This window comes from Paramisgurnus dabryanus, chromosome 12, assembly GCF_030506205.2.
Source record: "Paramisgurnus dabryanus chromosome 12, PD_genome_1.1, whole genome shotgun sequence".
Taxonomy (NCBI): Eukaryota; Metazoa; Chordata; class Actinopteri; order Cypriniformes; family Cobitidae; genus Paramisgurnus; species Paramisgurnus dabryanus.
The window spans coordinates 16,903,919-16,914,460 of NC_133348.1; the positions used below are offsets into that span (position 1 = coordinate 16,903,919).

Genomic DNA, 10,542 nt, shown 5'->3' on the forward strand with positions numbered 1-10,542 from the left:
AGGATATCCAGGATGTGTGTGAAACACTGTTGTACGGTGTTTTTTTGCATTAAAACTATAAAAGTTGACTCATCCACCCTCCCATTACACTTGCTTTTCCTCTGTACATTGCTGTGGGTGTGAAGATAGTATTTTAATATTTGTATAAAGTTTAATTTAATTCTACAGTGTGTATATAACTATTTCTAATTAAAGCTTTCATTTGAAGTGCACAAGTTGTGTATTTATTTTGGTGATTGCTGTGTTGTGGTTCACTATTATATTAGGTATATTATGTCAATGCACATAATGTTTTAATCATGGATTTCAGTATTGAGGATATCGGACGCACACAAGTAGTTACAATTATTTACTATGTCGACATCTAGCGGTGTCTTACGGTAATCGTGTGTGTGTGCGTGTAATTTCGTGTACAATTAAAATGTATATTGATTCATAAACTAGGAAATTATCTCTAGCCAGTCATAAATATTATTTAAAATAAGTAGAATTGAACAGTAACCTTGAAAATAATCTCAGTCTCTTAATGTCAAGTGAACATTTTCCCACTTGAAGGCTTACCCACATTTAAAAGCGTATTATAGTAATTAGTACACTTTGTTGCTAAATAGTATATACTACAGTGTGCTGTACTTTAGTGTTAACTATAGCAAAATGATCATCTGTAGTTAATACTTATGTAAACTTTAATATTTACTCTAGTACTCTATACTAAATAATTTGTGCACTGTATATCCCTATTGGTTGGAGTGTTGTGTTGAGCTGATCTCAGATCAGCCTGAGCCTTCTCTCGCGGCTTTATCTACTTGCCCGACTCCATTTTGTGCGAGGGACCTGCTTGCATAGACGTGCTTTATTCACCGGAGAAACATTTTTACATTGGTATGTATTTTTGAGGGATACATCATTCATAAAATCAAAATGTAGCTTTATAAAATTCTAGTGTGTTTGATGGAGTAATTTTATCTTGAATTTGCGTGTTTTTATGATGGGCCTTTGACGCTGATGCTAAATTTAGTCGACGGTTGTTGCAGATTAACATAAAGAGTCCATATTAATCACATTTTTCATGTTCAAAAATGTATTATGGTGTTATATTGAAGAGATTTTAACGTTTATTTTAGAGAGGATGAGCGGTTCACGTATTTTTATCGGTCGGTTAAACCCCTCCGCTCGCGAGAAGGACGTCGAGCGCTTCTTCAAGGGTTACGGGAAAATCAGAGACATTGACCTGAAACGAGGCTTTGGCTTTGTGGTAAGTGTAAAACAATGTTTTTCTGAGTCTATTAGATAATGAAAATACTGTTAATAATTTGTGATAACAAGATGTATAGAGTGCCGCAGGGATTACGTATTTTTGTAGGCCAACCCGGAAGTTGGCGGGACACTGTTACCTCGCTGGTTCCTCATTCATTTTTACCCTTAGACTCTTGGATTATCGCAAAAAAATAAGATCTGGGTTTAACAAACGTTTAACACACTTAGACGTTTTGTCCAACGAGAGAATTTTCGCAGGTCAACACAACGTTCATGAATTTTGAAGTCTATATGCGTTTACTAAAATGTAAAAGCTAACATTAGCCTAAGTGAACTAACATTACACAACGATCTCTCGACATCTCCACCAATTATCTAACGTTACAGCTCTTTCAAACTTTATTAAAAAACATTTAAAAACGTGTTTTCTGATAAGAAAATACTAATTTGTTTGGAATTGTGCTATCCCCATGTTGCGTTGTTTTTATTATCTTTATGCGTGATGACGTTTAAAGTGTGTACTCCCGTGTAGCAGCTTGTTAGCAACCGCCCTTTTAAAGAAACGTGAAAGCTTAAAAAAAGTCACGAGTGGAGATATAACGTTACTGATGTTTTATGTCGTAGAATAAGACGTGAAATTTTTTGGGCTTATGGTCTTATTTAAAAAATAAAAATAAAAAATCCATTAACTTTGGTACAATGGAACCGGAAGTGCTAAAATGCTAACGTTAACACCTTTTTAATCAATCATATTCAACAATTTTTTTACATTAGCCAGGGGACAACAGAAAAAAAAGAAAAATCAAAAACATGGAAATGCTTACATACATTAATACATTTAACAGCTTTCTTGTTTATCAGATTCTAAATAGATTTTAGGTTTTGCTTAACTTCTAATAGCAAAATTTGAAATAATGGTTTATAATCAGCATATTTACATTTATGTACACACAACTTTGCCAACAAAAGTAACAAATTAACCAAATAATATTCCTTATGTAATGAAATGTGGTAAGAGAAAAGAAACAAATAAATAAAATATTTTCAAAACCCAGTTAAAAGCTGGGCAAAATATGATCTCAAACAAAAGAGTACAAATCTAACCATTCATTAAAAAAAATTTGAACTCCAAATCAAATGAAAAATGTCTTTGTATTCTTACCACAAAAAGTACAAAACATGTCAATATCACAATTAAATTAGTTTACAAGGAAATATTTACTGGGGTAATATTTAAAAATGAGTTTAAAAGAGATTTCTTTTACTTTATTTGTTATAATATAATAAGTTATAATAGGAGGTCTAGATCAGTGGTTCTCAAACTGGGGTCCGGGGCCCCCAGGGGGGGCCGCGAGACGGTGCCAGGGGGGCCCCAGTTTTATGACATTTATAAAATACATTAATTTATCATAAATTTTGTGTAATTAAACAAAAAAATAAGTCTACTAACCAACATCACTACTTTGTATAATTTAATGTTCTGTTTAATTAAAATTTTACATTTTAGAACTGTTTGTCATAAATTTTCTTTGGGGGGGTCGCGAGGGAATGCACCATATACAAGGGGGGCCGCAAGCACACAAAGTTTGAGAACCACTGGTCTAGATACAACACCCCTTAACTAAAATGCTAACTCGCTTTTGGGTTTCCCTACAAAAATACGTCATCCCTGCAGCACTCTATTATGCAGTTTTTTTTAATGCATGCATTACCTCAAGTACTATCAGGTGTGCTGAAAACCTAAGGTTTGATATCAGTTCAGTAAGATCAGATCGAAAGAGATGCTTTCGAATAGTTCGCTGTACTGTGATGTCATATGCCGATCTGTCTGTGCAGCTCAGCATGAACTCGGACACACCTCTAGCAGTATGTTTGGACATTTTTGAGCCTATGCCTTTGATGCCCAAAATGCTGTCTAGATGAGATGTTCTGAATTTAGGACACAACCACAATAATGTGCCTGTTTATAGGAATTTGATGATCCAAGGGACGCAGAAGATGCCGTTTATGACCTTGATGGGAAAGAGCTTTGCAATGAGAGGTATATTTTAAAGCTCTTTTCGCAATACATGTTAACATTTTGCATTGGGATCGTTATCAAAATGTCCATAGTGGGAGGAAATTAAATGTGCTCATACACATTTATAACGATTTTTGATGTTTGCAGGGTGACCATCGAACATGCCCGTGTCCGTCTACGCGGGGGCAGAGGTCGCGGCGGCAATGGTGGTGGTGGCGGCGGGGGCGGCGGTGGTGGTGGTGGTGGTGGAGGACGTTTCCCCAGTTCTTCCCGGTATGGCCGTGGCTCCCAGGACAGCCGAAGGTAAGACCCAATTTATGTTAAATACACATTCCTTCCTTTTTAATAGAGCACGTGTAACTCAATGTTTTCATGCACAGTATGTAAATATAAATCTCAGACACAATGTTAATTGTGATAAAAGGTGGGATAATTAATGTATGAATAACTTGACTCTACAGCATTACATAAAACATTTAAAAAGCTTTTTAACCAAATTAATGTATTTAAAGCGCTGGGTAATGCAAAACATGGTCGATACATATCCATCTGTGAAATTCAGGCTTGTCTCCAAATCTGATTATCTAAGTATATATTAAAGAGTCAATGGGACTTCCAATAACTCCTGCTTTCTCGTCCTCTAGGAACCCTCCACCAATGCGCACTGAGAACCGCCTTATCGTGGAGAATTTATCATCTAGAGTCAGTTGGCAGGTGAGTGTTTTTCTGTCAAATTTGGTAAGACTGAGGTTTATTCCCAAGTATTGCAAATGAGGCATGAGGAAAAGACATGAGGATTCCTTCTTAGATAGCTAAAATATGTATAAAAAATAGCTTTACTAACAATTTAAATATAAATCAATGACAAAAGGTCACACCAAGCATTCTGAGATTACTTTCAAAATTAAGGTCATATAATACATTATGCAAATGAACTAGAGTCAAGGAAACACTAAGGTTAAGCACTTTGCCTCTGTTTTAACCAATTGTTCACCCCTTTATTTACCAGCCTGACTGTTGTGTCGTATGGAAGAGTTCGCTAATGGTGGAGTTAACTCCTCTCTGGTTAAGCCACTTCCCCTGTGCCCCACGCCTAGTTGACCTCCGCTGATCGCATGAATGCTGTCCTCTCGCTCTAGAAGCGACGGATGCCGCTACAAAGCACGATTTGTGACGGTGCCGAGCCGAAAGAGAGAGAGAGACAGAGAGAGAATGAGAGAGAACGAAACTGATAGAGGGCCAGAGACAGACAGAGAGAGAGAAAGAAAAAGAGAGCGAATCTCGATCAATCGAGGGGTTCGATAATTTGAGAGGCTTCGATCGGTATACTCGCACACCCTGCTCTCTGGTGGTTCCACACACGTGGCAGAGGATTAAATCTCCAGGTTTTGGCCTCGATGGGTACGTTCCCAGGTATTAGTCTATTCTCTTCCTCCCTGTTCACACTCAGTGCCCTTGGGGGAAGGTAAAAAAAAGATAAAATATGATCGTGGAGGGAAGCTCCACCACACACATCCTATATACACTTGTTGTTACCTTGGTAAGACTGCATCTTTCTAATGTAAAAGCATATACATTTAAAGGTATTCTTTTACTAAATGTGGGCCCCTTTTTTACGAGCTTTTCCACAAATTGCTTCTGAAAGATTTGTGAACCGAGGGGATCCAAGAATGTCACAGCGCCGCGAGCCAAATTTATCATGGTCCTGATTGTAATGCGCCACCACAGGGGCACACTTGGCAGATTAGACACAGAAGTCTTTGTTTTGCATGTTTTTTACATTTCAGAACCCAAAGTTAGCCAGTCTTGCAAAGCTTTTTTTAGCTATATTAAAGTGCCCCATGCCTCTCCAAACATTTGTTTACTAATGCAGCATGCTACCAAACCAGAAAGCTTTGTCTGGTTAAAAGTTAATCAGTGTGACAGAGTCGTTTAGTTAACCTTCAATTCAATGTTAATTTTCACTGTCTCATTAGCTCATACACGTGGACCAGGCCCACACGTGAGCTGAGAGGTTCTTGGACCCCAACTTTTAAAGTTAACTTTGTAGCACGTGTAAAAACAATGATGAAAGTTACTTTGTTAACTCCAAAGTTTTGCTGTGCTGTGTGTAGGATTTGAAGGATTTCATGAGACAGGCTGGAGAAGTTACTTTTGCAGATGCCCATCGACCAAAGCTTAATGAGGGGTAAGCCAGTGGTGTATGTCCCAAAACTGGGTTTGGGCATTTTGCTTTTTTTACTCCATTATGGTGACGTGCATGATCTATAACACTCATGTTGTAATGTTTAAATCAGAGGTACTGTATGTACAGTCATTTTAATTGTATTTTGGTTTTCATATTGAAAAATGAGATCAAATAATAATTGGTGGGCACCCTACAGTGTCAAATCCTTCCTGTTTTCAGACCTCTGGTTTAAATAGTAATGGGGATTAATGTTAAAAACACATAAGATATTAAAGGATTAGTCCATTTAAAAAAAAAATCCTGATAATTTACTCACCAATGTCATCCAAAATGTTGATTTCTTTCTTTGTTCAGTCAAGAAGAAATTGTTTTTTTTGAGGAAAACATTCCAGGATTTCTCATTTTAATGGACCCCAACACGTAACAGTTTTAATGCAGTTTAAAATTGCAGTTTCAAAGGACTCTAAACGATCTCAAATGAGGCATAAGGGTCTTATCTAGCGAAACGATTGTCATTTTTGACAAAAAAAAAAATGCACTTTTAAACCACAACTTCTTGTCTATCTCCGGTCCTGTGACGCCCCAGCACGATCTCACACAAATGTGTCACGTCAAGAGGTCACGGATGACGTATCGAAACTACGCCCCAGTGTTTACAAGTGTGGAGAAAGAGGACCGTTCCGACGTTGTTTTATGTGGAACGATACCAATTAATTTCTTTGTGTTAGTTTATTGTTTAAAATGGTCCGCAAGTGTGCGTTTCACGTATGTAACACGTGACCTTTCAACGGCATTTCGCAATTATGTGAGGTTGTGCTGGCGCGTCACAGGACCGGAGATGGGTGAGAAGTTGTGGTTAAAAAGTGCATATTTTTATTTTTCTTGTCAAAAATGACAATCGTTTCGCTAGATAAGACCCTTATGCCTCGTTTGGGATCGTTTAGATTCCTTTGAAACTGCAATTTTAAACTGCATTAAAACTGTTACATGTTGGGGTCCATTAAAGTCCATTAAAATGAGAAAAATCCTGAAATGTTTTTCTCAAAAAACATAATTTCTTCTCGACTGAACAAAGGAAGACATCAACATTTTGGATGACATGGTGGTGAGTAAATTATCTGTATTTTTATAAGGACTAATCCTTTAACATTTTTGATTATTTTTTAAGTTAATATTTGATTTGTTTGTGTCATACAAAATTACTGAAAACCACTTACTGAAAAAACACAATAATTAATATTTCATTTCTGCATTAAGGCTGTGTACTAATCCCAATACTTTTATCTTACTCTGTAGTGTGGTTGAGTTTGCTTCACATAGCGATCTAAAAAATGCAATGGAGAAGTTATCTGGGAAGGAGATCAATGGCAGAAAAATCAAGCTTATTGAAGCATCCAGGAAAAAGTAAGGAAATTGTTTGATGATTGTCGCATTAGATATAAACAATTTGAGTTTGACTTAAAAGTACTCTCTTCTGCAGATCCAGGAGTCGCTCCCGTTCAAACAGCTCATCCCGCTCTCGTTCTCGAGGACGCTCCCCTTCACGATCCCGTAGTCGCTCCCGTTCACACACCCCCAAATCGCAGAACCGCTCTAGGAGTCGCTCTCGCAGTCGCTCCCGATCACCGAGCACTTCTCCTGCACGGCCCAAAGAAACCAAGGGCGCATCTCCCGCCGGATCTGCATCGCCGCCCGCCCTGTCCCAGCGCCCCCCACCGTCTCGTTCCCCGTCCACCGACAGTCGCCATTAGACTGTAACGTTCTTTACGCTCAGAGATGCATCTTTGGTCAAGCACTGCAAAAGGTTGGCCAAGTTTGTTGCAGCAATATTGTTGCATCTTTTGTTCGTTAAAGTCGTAAAAGTTGAGGATCAGTTTTTCTCGATGATAGAAGTGAGGTTCATAGTGCAGGGTCTGCTAGTTATTTGACAGATGGTACTTGTCACTTCTGAACTGTACAGCTTTTTGTTTTTGTGTTTTTTTGTGTATTCCTGAAATTCATGTTTGAATGTCTTTTGATGGGTAATTTGTTATTTTTATCACTATTTGAAGAGTGAGGTTTGAGAAATTCTTGTTATTGTATAAACCCATTCATGGATAAGTGAGTAAATGTGATTTTGGGTTGTTTTCAGTGAGCTTGGTCATAACATATTTGTTGATAATTTAATTAGGAATAATTCAATCCATGATTATTGACAGATGGGAAAAAGCCTCGCATTTATGGCTGATTGTAACAGGGGGGAATTTCAGGTGAGAGTCGATCTACCGGCCTGTGTTTTTCAGGTTAGCTTATTGACAGTGTTTTTTGACATTTTTGTTCTTGATCACATGTGAGAATTGTTTTGTAACAAATGATTAAAATGTAATCTGCTCAGAGTCAACAAATTATCTACTTAAATTTCCTCCTCATCGCTGCACGTGTTCAGGCACACATGCGATAACATGTGAAACCAAGCATACATACCGCTTTTCATTTTAATATGCTATGGTTCAAATGAATCACATGTAACTGTTTGCTTTTTTATTTCATTTTTGTATCATGGTACTGATGTGTACACATTTCGATGCATGTTTTTCATTGGAAAACAAGTTCCCTTTCTGTACCGTGATATAAATATTTTTAAACGTTTTGAATGTTTATGATGTTGGTAAGGCACTGCAAATAAAATTTAAATGATAAAACACGAGTTTGTATTGTGTTACTCTAAGTGGTTTATTCCTTGGCAACCTGTACACTATTGCCATATTGTATAGACATAAAAAACAAATAGACAAAAAATATGGGATAGGGATAGTTCACCCTAAAATGAATGTCGTCATTTACATACTTTCAAGTTGTGATAAGAGAATGCTGGGTAACAAAAAAACTAGCACTGTTGAAGACTGGAGTATATAGACCCTTTTACTGTTTGTACAAAATGATGACGTGGCAACGTATGCGCGCGCAGTTTGGCAACGGAAGTATGGCAAGAATCAGCAGTGAAGCAACACAGACCAAGTAAGTTATTTTAGAAAGTTTACACATCAACTTTTTCAACACAGCTCCCAGATCCGTGTACTATAGTGGAGTGGATAGAAGACGTAAGCAGATGGCCAAATATAAAGTGGCCCAGATACATATATACATATATTTTATTAGTGCAACCAAAAGCAACAACCAGACATTATGATGCTGGGTAACAATTTTGACAAACTTTTTGAGTTGCTTACACGTTGGAAGAACCACTGGGGAACAATAACACCACTTACGTTGCCAAACTGCGCGGGCATGCTATTTCATCAAGTGGACTGTAAAAGGGTGACGTCACCTTCGTCGAAAGTGACTGCGGTTACGCCCACTGATTGGCAAAAGAGAGAGCGCAAATTTTTTGTACAATGTGAAATTGGGGGAAAAACGCGTCTAAATTGGGAAAAGCTGTTGTGCGACAGACAGTACTAACATATTTAACAAGAATTCGGAGCTTTACATACTGCCAAGAAACATCGAAAGGAGGAGTAAATGGATCGTCCATGCCGACGTCCACTGACCACAGGTGGGTTTACAAGTTTCTGGATCAAGTGCAACTAAATGTAAGTTTTGCTGATAATTGTCAGTTATTGACATTTTCGCGGCCACCGCTAGAACAGCCATCCATTTTGTTGAATGTTTTGCCACTCAAAGGAGAAGTAAATATGTCAGCCACACAAAATTTTGGATATAAAAATCCTATGAAAATACATGAAATACACATAAATAAATACTCTTTTTCTGTGTAATTGCAAAGTTTTGTCAGTGAGCCTTCAATTAAAAAACATGCATTATGATGAGCCTTTGCGTTCTACAAAGGTGGGATGGTTTAATAGTTTTCTAGCGTTTGCTAATCGGAAATCTGTGTCGCAGAGACGCCAACATTTAATAGCAAATGATATAAGGACAATAAAAAAGTGAAAAAGACATGATGTCTCTGCATTTAACCCCTCCACTGAGTAGTGAACACACACATGCACATGGCAACTATAACTGCAACACCCCAACAATAAATCACTTCCTGCCAGCTGTGGGAATTGAACCACCAACCTCTGGGATACACAAGTCTGAGGCTGCGTCCGAAACCGCATACTGTATAGTAGGTACTGAATAAGATGAAGTACCTACTTACTTGCCGTTAAAACAGTAGGTACTGTATAGTATGAATCCTGGTAGTATGAATGAGATTCGGACGTACTACATCCGCCATGTTGCTACATCACTTGACATACGTCGTCATCACGTCATGTCATTTCAGCGCGAAAACAGCCGCATGCCTCTTCTTCGTTGGATAACTCCTCTCCCGGGGCATCATGGGATAGTGAAGTGTCCATCGTATGCACACTGCAAAATCTTACCGGAAGTTGTAGGTCATCCGGGTACTTTGCGCATACTGTTTTTTGAATACTATGTATTCGGACATACTACTCGCCTCGCCTACTGCTTTTCGCATACTATATAGTATGAAGTAGGCGGTTTCGGACGCAGCAATACTCTCTAACAACTAGGCCACAATGCTTGGACAAAACAAATCTGTGAATCCCGGTTACTTTACGTCCAATCTATGTGAGTTTTCTAAAACCTTTATTTAGGCTTCTTGATGCCATAACGTTGTTGTTTATATTGTATATTTATTATACCACGTATATGGCTGTATACAATGCTGTGTAGAAAGTGTCCTAAATTTGATCCTATGATCATTCCTATAATATTTCTTACAAAAAAGAAATTACAGGTAAGACGGGTGACGTTCTACTCTTGGGCCAACATTTTCCAGACATGTGTGCTGTCCTGCTGTAACAGAATGAGTGTGCCGTTCCCATAAAATTATGACCATTGTATGATCTCACTGTGAGTGCACCATGACCTCACATCATGGTATGAGCTCACTGTGAGTGTACCATGACCTCACATCATGACCATAGTATGAGCTCACTGTAAGTGTATCATGATCTCACATCATGACTATATTATGAGCTCACTGTGAGTGTACCATGACCTCACATCGTGACAATAGCTAATGACCAGCAGCCATATCACCCTTTAGCCCAAGACAACTTGCCCACTGAAG

The 10,542-nt window shown here is 38.1% G+C and overlaps 1 protein-coding gene across 1 annotated transcript; it reads left to right on the plus strand.

The window, feature by feature from the left end:
* Positions 1–767: 767 nt before the first annotated feature.
* Positions 768–8,148, plus strand: srsf5b (serine and arginine rich splicing factor 5b). The gene is made up of 8 exons (XM_065256898.2): positions 768–882; positions 1,125–1,255; positions 3,228–3,298; positions 3,425–3,580; positions 3,922–3,991; positions 5,392–5,465; positions 6,762–6,869; positions 6,946–8,148. The coding sequence occupies exons 2-8, from the start codon at positions 1,130–1,132 to the stop codon at positions 7,214–7,216; spliced, it is 876 nt and encodes a 291-aa protein (XP_065112970.1). The 5' UTR covers positions 768–882; positions 1,125–1,129; the 3' UTR covers positions 7,217–8,148.
* Positions 8,149–10,542: the final 2,394 nt, after the last annotated feature.

Bases quoted from the DNA above. Each gene is read 5' to 3' on its own strand.
- srsf5b (XM_065256898.2), top strand. From the start codon at position 1,130: ATGAGCGGTTCACGTATTTTTATCGGTCGGTTAAACCCCTCCGCTCGC. The intron at 1,256-3,227 runs GTAAGTGTAAAA...GCCTGTTTATAG, and splicing joins AACGAGGCTTTGGCTTTGTG to GAATTTGATGATCCAAGGGA. The intron at 3,992-5,391 runs GTGAGTGTTTTT...TGCTGTGTGTAG, and splicing joins CATCTAGAGTCAGTTGGCAG to GATTTGAAGGATTTCATGAG.